The 25,186-nt window shown below is 36.3% G+C and overlaps 1 protein-coding gene across 1 annotated transcript in view; it reads right to left on the bottom strand.

Moving 5' to 3' along the window:
• Positions 1-2,607: 2,607 nt before the first annotated feature.
• ELOVL4 (ELOVL fatty acid elongase 4) overlaps positions 2,608-25,186 on the bottom strand; it is a 32,064-nt gene continuing 9,485 nt past the window's right edge. Inside the window, exons 2-6 of the mRNA XM_080805672.1 lie at positions 12,365-12,552; positions 10,887-10,967; positions 9,394-9,565; positions 7,054-7,181; positions 2,608-4,662 (exon numbers count right to left, since the gene is read on the bottom strand). Of these exons, the coding sequence (XP_080661798.1) occupies positions 4,387-4,662; positions 7,054-7,181; positions 9,394-9,565; positions 10,887-10,967; positions 12,365-12,552 (845 nt within the window). The 3' untranslated portion in view covers positions 2,608-4,386. The remainder of the gene's footprint in view (positions 4,663-7,053; positions 7,182-9,393; positions 9,566-10,886; positions 10,968-12,364; positions 12,553-25,186) is intronic.

Below are 25,186 nucleotides of genomic sequence, written 5' to 3'. Positions count from 1 at the left end.
ACCCTCTCATTACCAAATAGCTAGGTAATCAGTATTCCTGAAAGACTGGTTCTTAGGATAGCTTCCTCACAGGGAGGAGAAACTCAGTTTAAATATGATGCATCAGGGATGACAAGGAAGGAATTTCACCTGGGCGCTTTCCTCTTTCCCAAAGGCAAATTCAAAAGAAAATTTTAAAACTGAGAGAAGGAGCAACCTAACTAGCTTCTCTCAAATTGCAGAGAAGGTACCCAGGGATTCCTGGAGAGAGACAGAATATATGGAATATGCATGCGGACTGACAAATTCTCTTTACAACTCAGTCTTAAATTTAAGTTGGGAAATACCCAATCACTTCCACACCCTTTTTAGAAATGGCTGTATTATTTAAACCTTCCAAGATAATTTAGTTTTTGAAGGGCTTTTAATTTGGACATATTCTCTGTGTAGATGTTCAATTACAATGTGACCTTCTGGTAGCTGCATTAGATTATTATAATTAGGTAGATCGATATCAAGTGGTGTGTTTCAGCATGTATTTATTCTCAAAGGAGATACTACTTTAAGGACACAAGCCCTGGGAGAACCTCATCTATGAGAGTGAGAAAAAGAGAAAAAATTCTGTTGAATTTCTATTTAAGATAGGACGGCTCTCCAAGGAGTGAAAGTATGAAGGAAATCTGTTCACATGTGGACATGTAAACAGGCCTTCATCTGGTAAAATGAAGAAGACAAAGAGAAAAGGAGACCTAAGTTCTAGGCCTTTTTTTTCTTAACAGATAGAAAAAAGTTTAGGGACTTCTGGGTGGCTCAGTCGGTTAAGCGAACACAAAGATGTATTTATCTCAGATCAACCCTTCCAAACCTAAAATTCCCACTAATTAATCATGATCTAAAGACAGCTATTGACCACCTTCTTCGTAACTCACATACTCTTTTAACGAAATATTCTAGAATCTCAGTCTTTATCTGAGTGGTTCTATACGTCAATTATAATTCTTAATTTATACCCCTGAATCCCCTTTAGATATGTAGAATCATGTTACATCCTATTTTTAAAACTTGAAAAAAAAAATGTATGCCTTTCAATTTACAGCTGTGTCTTCCCTCCGTAGTTTAGGAAGGAAATTAGGAAATTCGGGAGAGAACTAGGAAAACCAACTTCTAATACTTCTATGATTTTGTTGTGTTTTGAAACAATGAAATCTGTTTCTATTTCTCTGCCTCTTCATAACTGCTTCTCTGGTTCAGGTGGCATCTGCCTAAAATACCTAAGGTTAAGCATGGATTCTAAAATATACTCTTAAGGACTTGATTTCCAAGGTGACTTGTCAAAATCGCTTGCATGCTGAGGGGGCAGGTGATCAGACCAGGAAGCAGGTGTTATGTTCCTGTATGTGTAGCTCAGCACCTCAGCCCTGCAGCCCTATCTACCAACTAGCAGGATCCCAAGTTCACCTCACCCATGTCTGTACCTAGCACTCCACTTGAGCTCCTACACAATCTGTGGCCATCTTTTTCTCAAGAAGGACGGTGTTAGGCATTCAGCTGGCTGGGCTTTAGGCTACAACAAGACATGAGCTGAGAGAGAAGGACAGCTCAGCATGATGTCACATTCTCACAAACGTCCCAATCATCAGTATGAATATAATGCCTGGATGGTCGTATTATCAGATGGACAGGGCAGCAAAAATCACTTCCACCTCCATGTTCTCATTATTTATAGGATAACTGAGCTGCATATCTGAAACAAAACTGTAAATTAAAATATTCCTAATAAACTACAAAACACTAGATTCTATGTTCTAAAATATGAATATAGAAGTCCATATGAAAATATTTTTGAATACCCAGAAGTATGCAGAGAGAAAAAAAGAATGACTAAATTAATAATGCTAAAACTGAAACCAGTCATCATTCAGTATCCGTCAGCAAAACAGAGTCAAGGGTAACACAGAAAAGAGAAAAAAGAAGAGATACAGTCATTGATGATTCTACTGGAAAATGCACTGTACATGCCTAAGGTATTTCTAGCCATTGAAAATATTTAATAAATTCCATTTTCTGTGTAAGAAAACATTTCTTTAGTTAGTGACAAAGTTTTACCAAAAGGAAGGATGCAGTCCTCTTCTACTGATTTTTAGGTATGAGGCATGCAACTCAGTGTGATGCCTGAGAAATTATGAAAGCTACCAGAACAGGCTGCATTACACAGCTTAGAGTCATCTTAGATAAAGAACCTAAAAAACTGTAGTAAGAGCTGAATGATCTAATGTAAGAACACAAGACCTCCTCCACCTTATTTCTGGAACAAGAAAAACCCATAGCATTAAAAAGTGTTAAAGCTTACATTTGAAATGACAAATGTAAGAGTAGTTTAGAAGAAAATTATATGTTATATATTATATGTCTGGATCCAAAAGCTCTTCCAAAGGCAACTAATTTTTAAAGTAAAAATACGCCACCATAAAAAAAAAATAAGCTTTTCTCCAGGAATCTTCTAGTTACACTTCTTTTCTACAGTAGAAATTAGCAGCAGAAAAGATATTTGAATATTAACAACTGAATCAAATAAACATCTAGCAGATGATTTATGTAATAAACTGATTAACAAAAAAAAATCATTTTCCCACAGCAGTTGTATATTTATTGTGCTGAAATCAGGTAGCAGGGAATGAATAGGTTTGGGGAACCAGTACAGAATGTTCACAAAGATTTACAGATCTCTAGTCATTATACACCGAGCAGCAAAGACAAAGGGGTCGAATCCTTTCAGGTCAAACCATTATAAATGTTGCAAATATTCTGTATTTCTCAGGACTGCATGCCTTCAGGGGGAAAAGTGTGTAATTTTAATGCACAATAAATATTTTATAGTTAACAAAATATTCTAAAATAGTTTGTCTGCACAAACAGCATACATCCTGCACATGCAGTTTTGACATGTTGAGATACTTAGAAATAGTCATGCCTTTTTTTTTTTTTTTGTCACATGTTCTCTTTCTGTAATGATCCCTGGTCAACATCTCTCAACCTATGCAATAAGACAATGTACAAGTTCTCTTTGCTAGTATATTTCCAGTTGTTCATTTATATTACATGAAACACTTCATTTGTAAATAGTAAACTTCATTTTCTGGTTCTGACTACTCTTACTTCTATTCACTTTGCATCTTAACAATTAACACCTTGTAACAATCACACACTAAATTTAATGATCTTTAGCACCAAGGAGTCAAGAATATTGCACCAAAATGGGTTTACACTTCATGTCTAGTTAATAAATAAGATCTTGAACTTTGTCATAAGGAAAATAACACTTCAAAATTAAACACACTGAAAGAGAAGGATAGTTTCACAGAAAAGTTGGGTGTATGCTATTTGTAAAAAAAAGCAAAAAAATACTAGTGGATTTGAAAGTTAATATTAAAATTTACATTAAAGGACTCCTTGATTTTTTAATTAAAATTTATTTAATTTTCAATGTTCTTTCCAACAGAAGAGGTAGGTATATTTCCACATATGAAAAATCGGTAACAGCCACAAATCAAAACAAGGAAAGCCTGATAAAAATCAACATACTCTCTTCTAACAGCACATAAATGTAACTCTTTTATGATGTTACTAATAAAGACATGAGTTGTTTCATGTTCCAATCAGACAATCTTAATTTTCATAATATATTTCTGATAGTAACAGGAGTATTGAAAGGCTGCCTTTTCATCACAAAAATTGTTTCCTACAGTGATTTGTGTCATAAGTCATGGTGACCTTTGGGTCGCTAGACAGGATTTTACTGTAATTCTTTCTTATTTTCACCAACACCATCATCATCAAGCCTCTAGGAATCTACAGAGATCATCAGATTTTTTAAAATTTAATTACAACCAAAAGGGTATATTCAGACTAGAGGTGGAGAGATTCGACCATTCCAGTCAGCAAATGAATTCAAATGTGCAAATTTTAAAGTATCTACAGTTTCAGCTTTGGACCAGAAAATGTAAGGTAACTGATTGTAATCAGTAGGTAATAGTAATTTAGCCAAAAAATTCATACTGTGTTTCTGTGATCATCAGACTGAAGAATGACTGTATATAAGATCCATGAAAAAATCTCATGCATTAGACAAATGGATGTGAACAGAGGGAGAGCCTCCAAAGTCACATAATGATTGCTTTGGTCTGGACAACATCAAGGCTAATAAAAAAAATGTTTAAAATAAAACTTCATAAATAAAACATCCGGGCATTGCATTTAACACTTTACTCTATCTAAAGATTACTGAGGCATAGAGCACATTTGCCTTTTTCTCCCCACCCCAAACCCTCATTTGCTTCTGTTTTCCCTGAAATTTCATATAAAATGGGAGCTTCCTCACTGTCAACAACAGTTAAGGCCCAGTTCAATTTACTCTCCTTTTGCTTTTCCGTTTTTCAGCTTTTTTCCATTTTCTACCACTAGTTCTTTCTCTGATTTGCTCACACCATTTGCTGAAATACCATTCACAGCTGTTTTTCCAGTTTTTGCTTTCTTAGGCTCTTTATATGTCCGAACATAGAAGTTAAGAAAGAGAAATATGAAGCTGATCGCATAAGCGATGAGGGCCCAGTGCATCCATTTGGGGAAGGGACAATCCGTGTAAAGAGACAGCGCTGTGTGGCCAATGGTCACATGGAACTGAACCTGAAAAACAAAACAACAATGTAGGGATAGTAAGTAACTTTTAACAAATCAGAATCTTCTATCTAGCTAAGACAGGCCTGAATCTTGCCACACTGTGCAAAGTTCAATAGACTCCAGCCCCCTCTCATCTATCAGGTGGCAGCTCAGATGTCATTCCCTCAGCAACGGCTTCCTGACTGCTAGGACGAAGCAACTCCATCCACCTGGCCCTCTCAATCCCATTAATGTGGGCTTCTGTTTGGTGTGGGCTTTTTTCCTGAGAACAAAACTATGTGGACTTCTGAACTTCTTGATTGTCCATCTTTCCAAGAGTATATAACTTCAGAGGGTATGATTCTGTGCTTCCCTGAGGAGTCCTTGGCACAGGGTCTGGATTCATAGAGTATTTGTTGGATAATGTTAAATGATGTTATTAGTAAGAGGGAATATCAATCGCCTAAGAGACTAAACTAATAGTACAATATACTCTTTTTGTTATTTGCTTTCCTCCCACATTTTAGACTGACTTCTTTCCACAAAACTATCAGCAGAATGGTACATAGGCTTTTAAAAATGAACCTATCAAAAGGATTCATTATTTATTTCACACAAAATAGCACACAGGTAAAACTGTATTTGAGTTAACACTATCTTTGGGGCACCTGGGAGGCTCAGTCGGTTAAGCGTCAAACTCTTGATTCAGCTCAGACCATGATCTCATGGCTCATGGGACTGAGCCCCATTTCCATGCTCAGCACAGAGTTGCCTGAGATTCTCTCCTTCTCCTCCCTCCCACCCACACCCCTGGCCCCAGGTTCTCACTCTTTCTCCCTCTCTAAATGAATTAATGCTATCTACAAATTAAGATTTTTGGTAAAATTTAGTAGATATTTGAGAATAAGAGCAGAAAGACTAACTGTCCACTTTAGAAGTTTTTAAAAGAAGAAAAACCAAAATTAAGATGCTTTGTAGTTCAGATAAGGCAAATCAGTTGAAATTTTAATATTTCAATAAATGAGTGGTTCTCAATACAGGAATTATGAATTCCACAGTGTTAAACAAGGGTAACTTTTTACAAGAATAAGTTACATGATTAACCACTGTGAGAACTTCTGGCTTGGAAATATTCTACTCTTCATGAAACTAACATCCTATTTGGAATGGGCAACTGCGTTTTCTCTTTGAAGCATAGCATTATCCGTATTAACTATTATATTAAATATGATTAAAATAATTTATTCTATGTAAGCCCCAAATTTAGATCAGACTAAATAACTTTAAATTCTCCATGGTAAAATCCAGATTTTAAGAACTTTTGCTTTCACAATGGTTCTTCGAACCTAACTCACCAAAAGGATTATGTATATAGGTGTGACTAAGTATGGTCTCACTCAAGGAGACTCAAGTGAGGACTCCAACAAAGTAGATACAAAGAGTTCAGATGACTTCTGTCATCTCTTCATTTTCTTGTGCCCATTTTCTAATTACTGAGAGAAATGAATTACACAAACTATATAAACAGCTTACACAAAAACTGGAGGAAGCTTCCTGTAGCATTTTAGTTACAAACGAATCTTTCCCACCCAGCATTCCCCAAAAGTTGTGTTTCCTGTTCAGCCAGCCAGCTGTTTAGCAACTTAAAGCAGAGATGAATAATATTTCCAAATGTGATTCCACTGATAAATTGTGCACATGCTATGATTATAGCAAATTATAATAAATTCCAAAGCTTGAAGAATAGCTACCAGGTTGGTTTGGGATTTCCAGTTTGATGACTGGGCCAGTACCTTGCTTGAATATTTCACTGAGGTACTATAAGATGCTATAAGAAGTCCCACTAGGGGTATGTGCTCTAAGGACTGTATGTTAGAAAATTAAGAGGAGTTCTCTCGTCTCTGTTCCTTTCCTTTACCCCACCCCTTCCTCGGTTGTCTGGCTTCTCTTCAACTTTTATATCCTGAATGTATGGGATCTGTTAACAGGGACTGAAATAGAATAGAAAACAAAACTCAAGCAAAAGCAGGATAAAGAGAGGTAATAATAACATTTTAAGTCTTAAAAAATCAGCTAAGAGAGAACTTTTATTATTTTTTTGGTCATATATGAGTCTATGTACTTTATGGTGTACTTAGATCTTGACTCATCCATTTCACAGATATTTTTAAACAACATTTCTCTTAGACAAGAGTTGTGTTTAGTCTTTTAAGAACATTAAAAAAAATTAATGGCAGTGACAACTAGGTCTATGAACAAGAAGCTCAGAGCCAAGAAGCCTCAACTTCCACAGCTGGAGCACACAGAAAGTCAACTTTGTAACAGAAAATTGTCAAGGATAACTTAGCCCTTTAAAATCAGCAAATTCAAATATATGCAGTGTTTCACCAGAAGAAACTTTAGAAGCATTTTACTCACCAGCTGCAACATGGTCAAGTATCTTTTCCACCAAAGATACTTCTGAATCCACGGGCCAAATGCAGTTAGCCCATAGTATGAGTACATTATCACGTGGATGAAGGAATTCAGCTGTGCTCCAAAAAATGCTTCAGAAAAACAGAGTTAGAAGATACAGAAACATTTAGTAGTCAATAAACCATCTGGACATAAAATAAATGAATCCACATTATATTCTAACTTTTAATCTTGAGTACACATTAGGGATAAAAATTGTAAAGTAGGAATAATGGAAAAGACTTCTCCTCAGACCAAGTTAGGTATTTTTACAGTTTAGACTCAGGCTTTTAGCATATAACTAAAAATGAGTGTTCTTCAGATGCATAGGACTTTCACAGTGGCAAGTTTCCAAACGGAGTACCCCAGTGATTTAAGTAAGCCATAACACAGAACTACTGTCTGTATTATTTTTCATGCTATTATTCTTGGGGAAAAAAAAATCATGGTTCATATAATTGTTTAAATAGATATTTAATGGAGCAATGGGCTGGCTCAGTTGGAAGAGCACCGGACTCTTGATCTTGGTGGGGGTCATAAATTCAAGCCCCACGTGAGGTATAGAGATTACTTACAAAAATAATAATAAAGTAAAAAGGACCTTTTAGAAAATGGATTTTTTAAAGCCTCATTATTGCCTTGAGAGGCATACCAACTTATCAACATACATATATCAACATAAACATATCAACAACAAAATATTATTTATTTCTTAGGTTTCTAAACAGTTTTAAATGAAAGTAGAAGGTAAACTGTACTAATGACCTGTACCCTGGGTCCACAATAGAGAAATAGTCTGTTTCCAGCTCAGTGACATAAATCATCTTCAGTTCAAGCATCTGAAAAGCTGCAGACTTACCTTGACCAAACTGTGAATTCAGATCCTCTTTCACAAAGCTGTTTAGTTTCCTTTGAGTAAGAACCAATAGGTTCATTTAAGGCCCATTTTAGAGCAGGAGTGGGCTCTGGGCTTGGACTGGTGACGGAGGCTTCAAACTGAGAAGTTAAAGCTTAGTATCCTTTGTCATTCTCTTTTTTTTTAAGTAGGCTCCACACCCAGTTTGGAATCCAATGTGGGACCTGAACTCACGACCCTAAGATCAAGACCTGAGCTAAGACCAAGAGTCAGATGCTTAACAGACTGAGTCACCCAGGTGCCCCTAGTTCAGTATCCTTTGACTCAAAACTACTATAACTGCTCCCCATCAAAATATTAATTGCTACACTTAAGCTTAGTTTATGCTTATCTCTGAGGAAAATCTTTTGGTATTTAAGTACCCACAGATAAAAGCCAAAACTTTACTTTCTTCAAATTTCTTTTTCTTCTTCATATTTCTTTAAAATGAAATTAACCCCAATGTTCATAGCAGCAATAGCCACAGTCGCCAAACTGTGGAAAGAACCAAGATGCCCTTCAATGGATGAATGGATAAGGAAGATGTGGTCCATATATACTATGGAGTATTACGCCTCCATCAGAAAGGACGAATACCCAACTTTTCTATCAACATGGACGGGACTGGAAGAGATTATGCTGAGTGAAATAAGTCAAGCAGAGAGAGTCAATTATTTTATGGTTTCGCTTATTTGTGGAGCATTAGGAATAACATGGAGGATATGGGAGACAGAGAGGAGAAGTGAGCTGGGGAAAATTGGAGGGAGAGACGAACCATGAGAGACTGTGGACTCTGAGAAACAATCTGAGGGTTTTGGAGGGGAGGAGGATGGGGGGCTGGGTGAGCCTGGTGGTGGGTATTATGGAGGGCATGTATTGCATGGAGTACCAGTGGTATGTACCAGTGGTACATAAACTATGAATTCTGGTACACTGAAAGGAAATTTAAAAAATAAATTTTTTTAAAAAGCTAGAAAAAAATAAAATAAAATTTTAAAAAATTTAGTCAGACTTCTTATAAAATTTTAGGCAAAATGATAGAAAATTCTGTGTTAAATGCACATTCTTTTGCATCTATGTAATAATCAGACAGAATTAATTGCGACCATACTTATTTAGTGATCCTAATGATCTTTTTTGAGATTATTTTGCTTCAGAAGAAAATTCTACATTGTCTGGTATCTAGAGGACACATTTCCAGATTTGCCACTGGATTACTATATAGCTTTAAATAAATTACTTCTCATCAAACAAATAAACAAACAAAAAAGACAAAAATGAAATTAACACAGAAACAATTAATCATGAAAGCAAGTTAAAGACCAAGTCAAATTTCCAGCTTCTCATTACTTTTCCACCCAACATATATACATAATTTAATGTAGGCAGATATGTCTCAAAATGCTCACCTTGTCCCCCTGCGACCCACTTAATTCCAATCCACCACAACGTAAACATTGTACAGTGATGGTATACATGAAGGAAAGAGACTTGGTTGTTTTTCTTCCTCAGGATAAAAAACACCGTGTCCAAATACTCAACCCCTTTAGATACAAAGTACCACCATAGAGCAGCAGCTATCTGTAAAAAGAAAGGGAAAGCATTTTATAAACAGCAGAGTGACACTATCGTATGGTTTTCTATTTACTCTTAAGTTAGTCTAAGCAGTCTTTATTGCACAAAACGTAGAAGGTACAGAATCATTTTTGCCTAAGTGGGTGTGAAACCTAGGCATCTATCCAGGAGGGAAAAAGTGGGAAAGAAGGAGTCCCAAGTCCCAAGTGGCAATGATTTAGAGAAAATGTTTAGTCTTTTACATAGCTAGATGTCATGAAGTACAAAATTTCTGAACATAGAGCTATAAACACCTTCACACTGCTATTTTTCAGCATGGCAGAAAAACCGAGATATTTTCTTTGTAAAGGTATTTCAGTTGTTCATGCTTAGCCTACATTATATCTCAGATATTCTTGCAAGCATGTTTGTGTAGCAACTGGCCTCTGTTAGCTTCTGTCCCTCACTTGAACATGTGCAATAAAGCAAATACCTCATCACAGTACTTTGTATTAGGCAGTAAAATCTTTAAAGTGGTAAATTAAAACACACACACAAACAAAAATAACAAATATTTCCTAGGTCATAAATATAATCCTACTTACATGAATAAGTCTTTTCTTTTCCTGGGCTCTAATTAAGACACCAGATGGTACAGAAAGATTATGTTACAACGCTGAGATTAAGGATCCAAGGATCCAGTGAGAGGTGACCTCTACAAGTGTTTTAAAATATTTTACAAGAACCCTATTATAAAAGTAACCTAAACTCAACATTTTTTATGTTAAGTACTTTTATGATGTATGTTCTATGTACAAACAAAGAAGACAGTATATAACTGAAATCTACTTATAAATCTTTGTATGTCAAGGGTGACTAGAAAGTAAAATACAACATTATATTACCTGGTTTATTTTTCTGCAAACATAATAAAAACTGAGTTTATACCTATACATATAGTGCTATGCTTAACTTACTACCCATTACATAGTTTATAGAACATTTGTTTATCCTCAGACTCTTAACAAGTGAATTAGACTCTCTTTATGAGTTTCTATTCTTGACCCAAAACACAAAAATCAAAAATATCATCATTACACTAAACATGGAACTTTTTTAAGTACTGCATTCTAGTAATCCAACACATACTCACTCTCACACAATCATATAGGACACTATAGCTATGAAAACATTTTTCAATTACGTACTTTTAAAGAAAAGCATAGCTTTCTTGACTCAACACAATCTTATACACTTTTACACCATTTTACAGAAGCATGTTTTTCAGACTGGGGATTATAAAATTAAACCCACTTCTATTAATTAATGGTATCTTGAATGTACTTACCCTAACTTCATTAACATTATCAGAATAATCCACACTCTGGCAAATATAGCTGTATCCTGCATTATATGATCCCATGAATAACTGGAAAAAAGGGGAATAATATTTAAAATAAAGTTTTAGTAGACATGGAATTTAAAACACTAAATATAATATGCAACCTTTCAAATTATTTTAAAGAGCAATCTTGTCTAAAAAAATTGAAATGCAGCGGCGCTGGGTGGCTCACTGGGTTAAAGCCTCTGCCTTCGGCTCAGGTCATGATCTCAGCATCCTGGGATCAAGCCCCGCATCGGGCTATCTGATCAGCAGGGAGCCTGCTTCCTCCTCTCTCTGTGCCTGCCTCTCTGCCTACTTGCGATCTTTGTCCATCAAATAAATAAATAAATAAATAAATAAATAAATCTTAAAAAAAAAAATTGAAATGCATTAAACATTTAATGTGTTGGGAGTGTCTAAAATTTGCGGTGTCAATTTATTCCAAAGTTGAAATCTAAATTAAAAATCACATGTAACTCTTGGACCGAGACTTCAACTCTTATCTACTTTATAATATTAAGAGAAATTTTGATTAACCATGACTCAGATCTAACACTTGCATTGATTTCTATTCTTGATCCAGAGTGGTTTGCATCTAACAAACAAGATCAAAGTATCCAAATAAATTAAAGTTTTTATGAAGTTGGGATTCTATAGACTAAGTTGTCAAATACAGATTTCTTTAAAGGAGAGTAGTGTTTATCTTCCTAGCATCACCAGTCCAGTTCTCTGGGTTCATACAGAATTTTAATGAGGAATCTCTTGGGAAACAAATTCCTTCCATTTGGGAAACAAATTCCTTCCACTCTTACAACTTAAAAAATGTCTATGTCAATCTAACCTTTAGGATTTCTTTTCAGAATGTCATAGAGAATTTGCTGGAGTCCAGAAAAGAACAAGATGATTAGCAGCAACAGTGTATAACAGTTAACTCATTTTTGTTAAAATACAATGACATTATGTAGTAGGATTTAACTCAAAATCAGTAACTTTACATCTGCAAATTTTGATCAGTTACCAAAGCTGAAACTGTTGAATAAGAATTATGAAAAAGAGCTACAACTATTTACCAGCTACCTAATATGTGCCAAACACTATGAAAAAAATCACTTATCTCTGATCTAGAAGGCAGATATTTATCCCCAGTTTATAGATGGGGAAAATAAGTCTCAGAAAAGTTAAATAACTTCTACTGTCAGTTAATAATGGTTATTTTGGAATCTAGTGTGTCTGCTTCAACATTGCTATTTTAAACGACTGTCCTATACTTTCCATATGCTTCATATTTTTGTTATCCAAACATGAAAAATTTCAATAAAGTGAAATTTACTTTCAGAGTAGCCAACAGTTATCTTGGGATACAATATACAATGATGGCTTTACATATTTTAATTTCTTTTCAAGAACCCTGAGGAATAATAAGGTGATTTTAGTAAACCTACCTCTCTGAAGATAAAAAAGTTAAGCAAAACCATTCCAAAATTATAGATAATAAGCACTAAGCGCATCTGGAAAGGTTCTCGGTCCTTCATCCACTTTGGACCCAGCCACACGAACAGGAGATAAAGAGTGCTTATACAAAGTGTAGGCAATGGAGACTGCATCAGAGGCCAATTCTCCACACGTTTATCTAGAGAACAAAATAACATTAAATTCATTAAACAATAAATTTGTTTGGAACAAACTTGTTAGGAATTATAATATTTCAACTTAGCTTTTTTCCCTAATTTGACCAAATGCGGGTCAGTTTCCCTTGAGTCACAACAAAAATACATGGCATTAAAACTAAAGAAGTGAGCCCAATTCTTGTGAGTAGCTTTTGAAAATAATGTTTTATTACATATAGCACACATTAAGTTTTATAGAGACCTAGAAAACAAAGCCCAGAAATAAAACCTGCTAGAAATATAGGACAAGCTGGGCATGAAAAGTTGATCAAAGACTTCACAGACAGAAAATAAATATTTTAAGGAGAAACTTGTCTTTCATATTAAACACGTGAAATGTATCAGTACAATTTGGAAGCTGTGTCCTCCTTGCCAAAAGCAGGAAAAGAACAGTAAACTGAAGAGGTAGAGCAATGAAAGCCATTCCCTGGAATACTTTTGGATACTGAGGACAAAAGTAGAGTTATATTTGGGGGAAAAAACTAGGGGGGGGTTACAGTTCTATGATTTCTTTACATGGAAATCACCATATTCAAGACATTTTCCTTTTTCTTTGACAGCATGAGCCTATTTTGCTATGAATATAACCAACTTATGTGCTTTTCTTTAAAGCTATAAGCATTTACATCACATATGTGTAAATATTTCATTTAAAATGAGTCAACTGTCCCTAATATTCAAATATGCAACCCTGAATCAATTTTATAATTAGAGTTCTGCCAGAAATAACATTTCTAAGAAAAGAGTGGTAATGAAATATACGGCTAACAAAAATTTATTTTCTAATACATTATAAAAAGATACTAAATTTATATTTCTAAAACCTAAACAGCATTTTATAGGTTGTGAATCTAATATCTAGTTTATGCTTAGTAATACAAAAATATTTCTATGTTCTATGCTGAGAAATAGAATGTAATTTTAAAACAGCAACAACAAAAAATTCTACCTTTCATTTAGTTCCTAAGACCTAGCTAGCCTAAATGAATTAAACTTAATTGCTCATTACAATGTTCCACCATCTAATCTGTCAGTTTTACTAAAACTATATATGCAAAATAGCTCTGGATTAGATAATCAGGTTTCAAAATATCTTACTTAAAATTAGCCTGTTTCTATATACTGATAGAAAATAAAATAAAGGGAAGGAAACAAATGGAACAATGTGGAAGGAAACAAGAAGTGACATAACTATGGTTTCTATGAAATAAGAGTTGTTAGAAAGATGTGCTAGTGACTTGAAAGAAGAACACATATGAAAACAAGAAAAACAAAAACTAATTTTATTTCAGAGTTTACAGGAGAGGCTTACTATCTATCTATATTCATGGAAATTATGGTTCTGTACTCAAATCAAAACATATTCCAGAATTAAAAATAAATGAAAACACAGGACAAGAGAGAATAATCCTCTTATGAGAGGGTGTAGCTTAAAAGATGAGTGGCTGACTTCTACTGAAAGCATTGTATCACTATGGTCTTATTACTGATTGTTTGCTTTTCTTCATTATCATATTATCCCGCTATGTATCTCTCTATGGCAAAGCCTCCCTTAAAACATGGACTATTTATCTACTTACATATTTATTTTCTATCAGAAAAATACTTAAGACATACTCCTAAATCCTAAAGGCCTGCTCTACTTACTTCAGGAACTAGAGAAGGAGTAGCTGTGGCTTCCTATTCCTATCCAGAAACTAGAGGGTAGACACTGTTTTTTTCCATGCTCTTTGATACAAAGAGCAAAGGAATCTGTTATAGGATAATCCCATGTAACAAAGAAAGGAATATAAATTTAACGGTAAGGAGATTCTAATTTCTAATATCATGGATTAGATCACACTTTTATTAAAAGAAAAGATTTATTTAGGGGCACCTGGGTGGCTTAGTCATTAAGCGTCTGCCTTTGGCTCAGGTCCTGGGATTGAGCCTGGCATCGGGCTCCCTGCTTGGTGGGAAGCCTGCTTCTCCCTCTCCCATTCCCCCTGCTTGTGTTCCCTCTCTCACTTTGTCTCTCTTTGTCAAATAAATAAATAAAATCTTTTTTAAAAATTTATTTATTTTAGTGGTGCTCCGAAGGGGCACGTGCACCCGAATGTTTATAGCAGCAATGTCCACAATAGCCAAACTGTGGAAAGAGCCTAGATGTCCATCAACAGATGAATGGATAAAGAAGATGTGGTATATATACACATGGAATACTATGCAGCCATCAAAAGACATGAAATCTTGCCATTTGCGACGACGTGGATGGAACTAGAGGGTATCATGCTTAGCGAAATAAGTCAATCGGAGAAAGACAACTATCATATGATCTCTTTGATATGAGGAAGTGGAGATGCAAGGCGGGGGGGTTAGGGGGAGGTAGGAAAAGAAAAAATGAAAAGATGGGATTGGGAGGGAGACAAACCATAAAAGACTCAATCTCAAGAAACAGACTGAGGGTTGCAGGGGGGAGGGGGGACGGGAGAGGGTGATGGGGAAATGGACATTGGGGAGGGTATGGGCTATAATGAGTGCTGTGAAATGTGTAAACCTGACGATTCACAGACCTGTACCCCTGGGGATAAAAATACATTATATGTTTATTAAAATAAAAAAATTAAAAAAAATTTATTTATTTTAGAGAAAAAGGAGAGAGCACGTGCATGAGTGGGGGAAGAGGCAGAGGGAGAGGCAGAGAGAGAATCCTCAAGTAGATGCCCCACTGAGCACAGAGCCCAACGTGGGGCTCGATCCCAGGACCCTGAGATCATGACCTGAGCCAAAATCAAGAGCTGGCTGCTCAACCCACTAAGCTGCCCACCCAGGCACCCCAATTCTAACACTCTTAATCACACACAGGATTCCTGCTGACTTCAAAGGAAGTTCTGAACAACAAGTAGAAAAAAAGTAAGAGAAACAGGTTCAAAAATTTTCCCAAAATCAAGAATAAATTAAAATGCTCATTCTTTTTGATGTATAGTGTGGTTAACCCATGCCATTCTCTCCTTCAACAGAGAAGTTTAGAGAGAGAACTAAGAAAGACAGTGAGAGGAAGAGACATGAGTAAGAAGCTGAAGATCTGACAATGTGAAACACTAACACAGGCCAACAGAAGAATAAAAAGGTAGAGGGAAGTAGATAAGAAATAACAGAGATATTAGAAAAGGCATTCTAGACTCTATCAGTAAACAGATGGCCTGAGTTTTACTATCAGCTCTGCTACTGCACATAGGGCTTAAAGGGCACAATCTGTCTTAGATCCCTTCACCTGTAAAACCTGCTCAAGAGAAGGGGAATGAGTTAGTGGTTCTCCAACTTGCATGAGAAAAAGAATCACAGGGGAGAGGGGTATAGTCAAAATGCAGGTTCTGACTCAGTAGGTCTGGGGTGAAGCCCATTTTTAGGAAGATTCTGCATTTTCTAGGAAGCTCCAACTGATGCTATGTCAATATTCCATGGACCATCCTCTAAGTAGCAAGAAACTAGATAATCCTTTAGGATTTTTTTTAAACTTCTGAAAATCATTACTTTTAAACATGGTAATTAGGAGGAAGAATTGAATTGAAGATGAGGAAAACTGGATCCAAAAAATGGGTAACTTTCATTGGGCTCACAAGTTCCTGCACATTTCTGTTCCACTACAGCACTCATCACACATTACATACTTGAAAATGTAATCTCCCTGAAGGCAGGGGCTGGGTCTCTTGTTCATGTACTGCAAGGCTTAGCGGGGTGCCTAAACAACATGTATTTGATGAATAAATGATGAGTGGGTAATTTTTTTCATATTAGTCCTTTATTCTCTATCCCTTCAAATAAAATCCAACAGTACATTTATTGATATTCCAGGTTTCTTCATGCAGCAAACTTTCCCTACAGCTCTTCCCAGATCCTCCTTTATGCTGGCATACAACTTGAACCTGCTGTCACCAACACTTCAGTCCAGTATTTAGGGGTACAGGCACAGTGTGTTTACTTCATTGCTTTCTCCGGGGAAAAAAATCAAAGCTCCCATTTCTTTACCCAACAGCCCAATCATGCATTCAGTCAGCAACCACTTAACAAAACCCTATCTCCAGCCTATAAAAGGCATGGTTCACACCATCTCTTTCTCAGATTAGCTCTTCCAGTTCACCAGGGTCAGAAGGCTCTTAAAAATTCCACCTCCAATGAACACTATGGATACTGCAGTAACTGTCAGCTACCTGAACCACAGCATCACAATCCCATCCTATGATAATATTCGCATGATATTTCTCATGTCTTTGCTGTTATGTGTGTCTTTCTAAATTTGCACAATTTTTTCTTTAGTACTTCTGACAAAATTCAAATATCCATGCTTCTTTTTACTTGTTCCCTTTTCCACTTAAAAGGACTGAGTGAGTCACTGTAGTGCCATACAATGATATGAAAATTTACCATTAATAACAGATACACCACAAGTCTTGAACCAAAAAAAAAAAAGAAAAAAAAAGAAAGAAAAGAAAAGAGAAAAAAAGATGTGGAACTGAGGAATTAGAACAGTACAGGAATATCATGAGTACTGAAGCTTTATGTATTTTATAAACCTTAAAATATTGAATTATCCAGCCTTTCATGAACTCAAATGTTTCAGTAACATATTTTTATATGTTGCCTTTCTTCAAGAAAGATGAATTTGCTTAGATTCCCTCTCCCCAGTTTTACTGAGACATAATTGACAAACTTTACTGTGTGAGTGTAAGGCATGCAGCATGATGGTCTGATTTACACATATTGTGAATGATGACCACAATAGGTTCAGCTAACATCTATCTTCTCATATAGTTACAAGAGAAAGAAAAGAAAGAAGAAAAAAAATACAGAAAAAAAATGTTTTCCTTGTAATGAGAACTCTTAGGATTTACTCTCAACAACCTTCCTGTGTGCCATCCAGCAGTGCTCTAGTCATCATGTTGTACAGTACATTCCTAGTGCTTCTTTAGTTCATAACTGGACGTTTGTACCTTTTGACCACCTTCCTCCAACACTATCTTCTCCCTTCCACATCTAGTAAGGACAAATCTAATCTCTTTTTCTATGAGTTTTGTCTGTTTATTTATTTCAAATAATATATTTCAAGGGTAAATTTTCTATTCATTTCAGTTAAACTGAATCCAAATATAGATTATGCACATTAGAGTAAAAAGAAGACATATTTTCAGTAGACTGTCACTATCTGAATTCTACACAGTTACTTTTTAAAGATTTTTTATTTATTTATTTTTGAGAGAACAAGAGAGAGTACGCACAAGTGGTGAGGAGAGGCAGAGGGAGAAAGAGATTCCCCACTGAGCAGGGGGCCTGACGATGTGGGATTAGATCCCAAGACCCTGGGATCATGACCTGAGCCGAAGGCAGATGTTTAATCAACTGAGCCACCCAAGCGCCCTCTATGCATTTATGAATAGGATTCCATTTATTAGGGGAATAATTTATTAGGGGGACAAAAGAGAGAGAAAACAATTCAACTGAAACGCTATTCTTCCTACCACCACTGAAGTCAAACTCTGTCATCAAGAAATACCAATATTCAAATAGGTTTTAGATAACATTCTTGGGAATTCTCTATTTGCAAAGCTTTGGGTGGACGGAGAAGGGAACAATATGTGGCACAAATATAAACTGACTCTAGTTGATTTATTTGTCAAATTGTCCTATATTTTATAACTATTAATATGTTTATTAACATGTTTATGCCTTCGTGTGTTAGTGATTTTGCCATTATTTTGAGCTTATTAACAATTTTAAACCATTACATGTAAACCTTTACCTAACCTGGGGCTGCAGAATTTTAGATTTAGATTTAGATATGATCTCTTTATCTTAACAATGAGATTCAGAGAAGTCAAGAGCCTCATGCATCCCACCAGCTATTCCAGTACCACTCAGTCTTTAATTTTAAGGGAGATAATTTCCATCAATTTTCTCAATCATTGGTATAAGCGATATTTTAAGATAGAACTATGACTACCTATCATGTTTCTTCAAGGGAAAGAAAAAAAGAGAGACCTACAAAAGTTCCCTTAGTAGAAAGAAGGACAAGAGATACTCACACTTCCTTAGGTGCTGCATCTGACAGAGCTGGTCTAGGATCATGAACGCTTTGGAGGCCATGCCACAAAGAAAGGTGGGAAAAAACTAAGGATCTCTAGCCTGGAGAAAAGAAAGAGGCCTCATCAATTGCTAAAAGATCTAAAGAGAGCTCAGATTTGTTCTTCATTTCTAGAGTGTAGAATTAGAAACAATGAGAAGTTGTTTTAGGAAGCTGAATTATACCTAAATTCAGAAAATTTATAAGCAGTGGGCCTTTCTGTAAGTAGAAAGAGCTGTCTTCTTTGGCAATGAATTCCTTATCTTAGTTTCAAATTAAATTTAAACAAACCTCAAGCTAAGTATTATAGAAAACAAGTTCAGGAGCAAGAACCTATATTTTAATAATAAGAATTACTAAGACACATTACTTTAACCCTTCTGGATCCTTAAGGGGTATTCTATTTAGAACATTTTGATTATTTCATAAAGTTCATGCCAAATAGGACTGATTTACTTGCCAACATTAATTAGGTCACAAATCAAACTATTTTATCCCATATAATAAAGGTCATATAATGCTTACACAACTGTATGTAATGGTCATATAATGGTTACATGGTTACAACATACAGTGGTGTTTGTCAAAACTCACAAACTTGTTAACTAAAAAGGATTTAGTTTTATTATGTGTAAATTATAACTTTATACAAGTGGGAGGAAAAATGGTATATCTGACGTGGGGCTTCCTTCAAATACCCTCCACCAACAGGTTTTTATTTTTAACCTGATCTGCATCTTAAAATCACACAGCATGATAGATGGATAGAACAGACTTTCAGGTCAAACTCTCCACCACTTCTAAGCTAGGTGATTTGGGGCAGGTTATTTGGTTCTTGACCTCTCAAAACTCATAGGTTTTGACAGATATGAAAGGAGACAGACATAGAAAATCTACTGCTTTGCAGGATGGTAAGTGTAAGTCTTAAGAACAAGGGATAAGGGGCGCCTGGGTGGCTCAGTGAGTTAAAGCCTCTGCCTTCTGCTCAGGTCAAGATCTCAGGGTCCTGGGATAGGAGCAGGGAGCCTGCCTCCCCCTCTCTCTCTGCCTGCCTCTCTGCCTACTTGTGATCTGTCAAATAAATAAATAAAATCTTAAAAAAAAAAAAAAAAGAACAAGGGATCAGTCTTAAGAATAATGGAAGGGCAGGTGAGAGGGGACAAGATGGACTTCAAAAACAGACATTTGAATTGTTTCTTGAAGAGAGAGCCATATATATAAATAGCCCCAAAGCAGGAAATAACACACTTATTCTGGAAACTAAGCAGGCCTGAGGTAGAGGATATTTACAAAGGAAGATGACTGGAGCCTTATGGGTAGAGCAGACCTGGGAGAGTCTTACAAGCTATGCCAAAGAGGTTAGAATCTGTCTGGTAGCTAACAGGGAGATGCTTAATTGCTTAAAAATAGGGGATCACATTTAGCTTTTGAAAGATAATAGCAGAAGCAATGGGAGATGGACTAAAGGGGAAGAGGAGACATCACAAGGTGGGGAAACCAGTTGGATCAGTGGTTCTCAAACATCTCTATGATGCTGGGCCACCCACATAAGAACCGTCTGCTTGTTAAAAGTGAAGATTGTTGGGCCCCACCCCAGATCTACTAAATCAAAATCTCTGTGGACAGGGCCCAGGACTGTGATCTCAAAGTTCCTCTGGTGATTCTGATGGGCAGCCAGGTTGGGCACCACTATAATGCAGAAGTTATGGAAACCTGAATTTAGAGGGCTGCATTGGTGATTATCAAGACGGGCAGATATGAAAGTAAAATCTAGACTTGGTGACTGATATGGATATAAGAGTTCCAGGATTTCTCCTAAATTCTGGCATGGCTGGTGGTGGAGATAGAGAAGTCAGGATCCAGGACAGAGCATAAAGAGGAACGGATCTGGAAGGAGATGATTGGGTGAATTTTTAAACATCCTGTGTCTGAAGTACTTATGGACACCTGCTGGGTGGAGGTATCCAGTAGGCTCTACCAGCACTGCAGACATATGGAGGGGTCATTGGCAATGAAAATCACATCAGGTATGAGGTTACAAGGGAAAGAGCACATGGGATGACAGAAAAATGAACAAGGATTGAACCCTGGGGAACACTTAAGGGAAGAGTGGGAGAAATGGCAGTGAAGCAAGCAGAGAAAAAGGAAAAGAGAAAATGACATGGAGAGCAAGAGAGTACGATGTTTTCAAAATGATGGGGTAGGCAATTGATGATTATAAATGGAGACTCACCTGCTCTTTTCTTTTCAGTGAGGAAATAACAGCTACTTCACAAGGTTGATGTGTGATGATTAAATGTAAAAGTTATAGCATACACGAATGTTGCAGAGTTGTTCCTTCTGTTATAACCCATCCCCTATCCATACCACATTTTCACACAGGTGTGACCTTTCACACAGGTCAGGAATAATCTGAGGCCCTTCCATTAAAAGTCAAGTCCTTTGATGTCTTCTAGGTCTTTTCTTCCTGATCGAGAGAAGTTACCTAGGTTCCAAATATTGACTCTCAAGTCAGTCCACCAACATTAGAATCCTAGCTTTCTCATTTACTAGGTAAATACACTGAGTGAATTACATTAAGTCTCTTTGGCTTTATGGATGATAACAGGGTTGCTGGAAGGAATAAGATATTGATAAATGTATGGTGCCTGACACAGAATAAGAGCTCAGTAAATGTTGGCACTGGTATTATCATTGATAATAATCAAACCACTAAATCCTCTTTTCCAAGAGAAGAGTTTAACCAAATTAAAGAGAAAGTACCATTCATAATTATAAGAGTTTAAACTGAGAAAACAGAACATTTTATAACATACACTGAGAAGACAGCACATTCTATAATTTATGCAGGAGAACAATACATAACAAGTCTAAATCTGAATTTTGAATTAGAGAGGCTGTTTTAAAAAAACTTTAAGAAAATGTAAACCAAATTTCAATAAATAATATTTGTGATCCAGTAGTTTTGAAGTAATTCAAGTCTTTTAGAAAACATACTTATATACAAACAACTGTAATTAATTCTTACAACAAATTATCCCTATGTATATTAAAGTAACTAACTTTAAAATCTCTAATAGGTTGGGGTGCCTCGGTGGCTCCATCAGTTGAGTGTCCAACTACTGATTTTGGTTCAGGTCATGATCTCGGGGTCCTGGGATGGAGCCCTGCATAGGGCTCTGTGGTCAGCAGGGAGTCTGCTTGAGGTTTCTCTCTCCCTCTTCCTCTGCCCCTCCCCCCATTCACGCTCTCTTTGTGTCTCAAATTAAAAAAAAAAAAATCTGTAATAGGCCTCCTTTTTGTTTTGGAAAGGCTGATTTTCTTAAAGCTTTTTAAAATTCAGGGTATCTGCCGGTCAGAATGAACTTTATCCCCTAAGTAGTCTAAGCTAGTTATCATTTCCCAAAAGAAAAATCAGTAAAATTTTTAATTTTTAGGACATCCAAATTCTTCGAATTAACAAGAGTAAGCACAAGAGTAGGAAGTAAATCTAGTCAGTGATGACTTAAGACACACAGAACAGAGGGAGTGTCATAGAGGGGCAAGGGACAGGACTTAAATTAGGAACAACTGGATTCCAGGTCTATCTGTCATGTGCTAGTCCCACGACTTGGACCTGAAACTCATGGAGCCACAAATCCTGCTATGTAAAATGGGGGTAATAATAAGATTATTCCAACCACAGTGTTGCTTTGAGGTTCAAATTGAAAGCCCTCTGTAAGAAGCCCCTCCAACATTAACTCTTGTTTGCACTTGAATATGTATTTCCTTTGTAACCTTGAAAGCACACTATGATTACCTCTATCATACCATGCAGCTGCCCTTTTAGTCTGTTTGAGTGTGTCCCACACAGGCTGCGCAGGGGCCTTATTGTTATTTCTATAGCCACAAAGGCTTGCAATACTGGATGTACCCAGCAAATGGCTGAGGATTAGCAGACCAAATGAAGGCAACAAAGGATCTAGAAAATAAATATTATTTTGGCAACTCCCACTGTGAGAATACATATTGGAGACATTTCTCAACTGCCCTTTTGATTCAGGTAAAATTAGCAAGAGTTATGGATCAATATGGTTCTAAAAGATATACAAAGTTCCTGTGGGGGTATAAAAAAACCAAAAACTAAACGCTCTATAGAACTGTATCCCATTTTTCGGTTTTCTTAAATATATTTTTAAATCTATAGCTTAAGAACATTTTTAATTCTTCTTTTTCCGTATTAGTACATATAGTAGATTATCAAAGAAATTAAGAATCCTCTATTCCCTTCCTATTCAAAGTGTGGTACCCCAGCAAAAAAGTATGTCTACTAGAAATGCAGAATCTCAGGCCTCACTCCAGACCTAAGCCAGAATCTGTTTTAGTAAGATTCCCAAGAGATTTACACATTAAAATCTAAGAAGAACTACTCTAGTCTACTCATAAATGTGGGCCTATTTTATATATTTGTTTTATTTATTTGTCCCTAGAGTCTACCTGAATGAATCAGTTATTTTTTTTAACAATATCTACATCTATTTGACCTGCCATAAATGAAAAAAAAAAAACACATGCCTAACAACCAACTAGAGATACTAAGTAGCTTCTTCTAGGTTCTAGTCTAAAATGTGATGCATAATTCTCCACCCCACGTAAGATCCTAGGTATCAGTGAGGGAAAGAAGGCAGAAGTAGAGGACTAAGGGTCTTCATACAACTGGGTACAATGGACATGTAACGACCTGAGATATACCCTAGAACTAAAGCACAGATTCTGAAGAACCACTGATCCAACTGGTTTCCCCACTTTGTGATGTCTCCTATTCCCTTTCAGTCCATCTCCCATTGCTTCTGCTATTATCTTTCAAAAGCTAAATGTGATCCCCTATTTTTAAGCAATTAAGCATCTCCCTGTTAGCTACCAGACAGATTCTAACCTCTCTGGCATAGCTTGTAAGACTCTCCCAGGTCTGCTCTACCCATAAGGCTCCAGTCATCTTCCTTTGTAAATATCCTCTACCTCAGGCCGGCTTAGTTTCCAGAATTAAGTGTGTTATTTCCTGCCTTAGGGATGCTACGAACATGCTATGAACATTAAATAAAGTGTATAAAATGCACACTACAGCATGTCATAGCCCATAAGGGTCCCATACTAGAAGCTCAATAAATAGCAGTGAGTTTCACCATGTGCAGAAGATATCTAAATCCATGGTAAAAAAAAAAATATATATATATATATATATATATATATATATGGGATCTATATATACATATTTTGGACAACATGGGTTTAAACCGCAGGGAGCCACTTAAATACCTGAATTTTTTCAATAAATACAATACTATAAATGTATTTTATGTTTTTCTTAACAACATTTCTTTTCTCTAGCTTACTTTATCATTAAGAATACAGCATATAGGGGCACCTGGGTGGCTCAGTGGGTTAAAGCCTCTGCCTTCGCTCGGGTCATGATCCCAGGGTCCTGGGATCGAGCCCCGCATCGGGCTCTCTGTCAGCAGGGAGGCTGCTTCCCTTCCTCTCTCTCTGCCTGCCTCTCTGCCTACTTGTGATCTCTGACAAATAAATTAAAAAAAAAAAAAAGAACACAGCATATAATACTATAAGAATGCATGTTAATCAACTATTATGGTAAGGTTTCTGGTCAACAGTAGGCTATTAGTAGTTAAATTCTGAGGGAGTCAAAGGTTATACATGGATTTTTGACTATGCAGGGGATCAGCATCCCTTAACTACTGCATTATTCAAGAATCAATTGTATATTTTTTCCTCAGACCTATTATTGCCCCAGATTCCCCTGCCTTTTGGAACTGTTTTCCTTTTCCCTATGAATGGGATTTTATGAATATATCATATATACACATGTGTGTTTGATATAAAAGAATGATGCCTCACATCCCTGGAAGCCAAGATAAAAATGCAGATAAGTGGTTTCCTTCTCACCCCACTTTCATATTTTGTTTGACTTCTCAGAAAAAGCAGTCATAAAACTTCCTCCCTTTGCTAATCTGGGAGTTCAAAGTCCAAACATTCCCCTCAGTGCCACTAATGACCTTACAGATTTAAGAAAACTGAAATGGGGGGTGCCTGGGTGGCTCAGTGGGTTAAGGCCTCTGCCTTCGGATCAGGTCATGGTGCCAGAGTCCTAGGATGGAGCCCCGCATCAGGCTCTCTGCTCAGCGGGGATCCTGCTTCCTCTTCTCTCTCTGCCTGCCTCTCTGCCTACTTGTGATCTCTGTCAAATACATAAATAAAATCTTAAAAAAAAAAAAAGAAAAGAAAACTGAAATGGTGCTTCCCTTTAGCAATAAATAAATAAAGAAATAATAAAAAAGATTGAAGCTACCATTGGAGCATGTATATATGTATAAATATATGGGAACTGTGGCCATAGTCTTCTCTTGCTTACAGTTCTATAGGCTGAATATCCAATGGGTAAAATATTATTTTATCTGAATTTACTCCTTTTCACTAATTACCAATAGTTTCAGGTTCTTACCCTG

The sequence above is a fragment of the Martes martes genome, assembly GCF_963455335.1.
Source record: "Martes martes genome assembly, chromosome: 6".
Lineage (NCBI taxonomy): Eukaryota > Metazoa > Chordata > Mammalia > Carnivora > Mustelidae > Martes > Martes martes.
The sequence above is the reverse complement of the archived record's forward strand: the minus strand, read 5'-3'. Positions and strand labels throughout refer to the sequence as shown.